The 1,102-nt window shown below is 39.7% G+C and overlaps 1 protein-coding gene across 4 annotated transcripts in view; it reads left to right on the forward strand.

The window, feature by feature from the left end:
* ZNF106 (zinc finger protein 106) overlaps window positions 1-1,102 on the forward strand; it is a 58,395-nt gene that overhangs the window by 54,033 nt on the left and 3,260 nt on the right. For all 4 annotated transcript variants that reach the window (XM_008059343.2, XM_008059351.2, XM_021712970.1 and 1 more), the window contains one exon: window positions 489-560. In XM_008059343.2, coding sequence (XP_008057534.1) covers window positions 489-560 — 72 coding nt within the window. The remainder of the gene's footprint in view (window positions 1-488; window positions 561-1,102) is intronic.

Here is a 1,102-nt window from a genome sequence, read left to right on the forward strand (position 1 = left end):
GGCAGTTTCCCACTACTGCCAATCCCTTTCTTATAGTATTATGATAATCGTTCAAGGTCCGCTTATGAGTGAGAACATATGGTACTCTGTTCTTTCTGTGTTAGCTCACTGATAGTCTCTAAATCCATCCAGGTTACTGCGAAGTCCATGTTTGTCCTTTATGGCTGCATGATATTCCATTGTGTATATGTACCACATTTTTTTAATCCAGTCCAGCTTTGATGGGCAGCATGGGTGGTTCCATGTTTTTGTTATTGTGAATAGAGCTACAACAACCATGCATGTGCAGGTATCTTTTTTGTAAAATGATTTGAGTAGGGAGTGAGACTTAAGCCATTAGACTGTTTCTGTTGCATCTGATAGAATGACACTGACTCTTTAAGTTAGTGGCTCAGGATAGTTTTAAATCTGCCAAAGGTCCTCAAGGTCTATGCTTATGAAACACAGGTATAAATAACGTAATTCTCTTTTTTTTTTCTTTTGCTAAGTCCCATGATCGATTGCAAGTTTATGGAGGACACAAAGACATGATTATGTGTATGACCATCCATAAAAGTATGGTGAGTATTATTTGCCATGTCAGATGTTTGCCTTTGAATGAGTTTACTAAATATTCACCTTACTGAAAATATTGTTACAACTTGTCATGTCAGAAGACATTATGATCTGAGCATAATGTTGGAGTGGAGTCAGGAGATTTGGCCAGTCAGCATAGTTGTAGCAGATCTAAAAGTAGAAGCTAACTCACTTTACCCTGCTAAGCCTTGGTGTATTTTATTTTTAAATTATGGGTTGATAGCCAGGCATGGTGGTGTGCATCTGTAGTTCCAGCTACTTGGAAGGCTGAGATGGAAAGATCACCTGAGCCCAGCAGATCAAGTCTGCGGTGGCTGTGAGTATGCCACTGCACTCCAGCCTGGGTGACAAAGAGTGAGACTACAACTCAAAAAAAAAAAAAAAAGAAATTATGGGTTGAACCGCAATGAATGTTTTTTATTCTCTCAGTAGTAGAACCCTTTCTTTTTTCTTTCTTTTTTTTTTTTTTGAGTTGGAGCCTCACTCTGTCGCCCAGACTGGAGTGCAGTGGCCGCCCCTGACCACC

Source organism: Carlito syrichta, unplaced genomic scaffold (assembly GCF_000164805.1).
Source record: "Carlito syrichta isolate Samal-C Ts95f unplaced genomic scaffold, Tarsius_syrichta-2.0.1 Scaffold91562, whole genome shotgun sequence".
NCBI classification, from domain to species: Eukaryota; Metazoa; Chordata; class Mammalia; order Primates; family Tarsiidae; genus Carlito; species Carlito syrichta.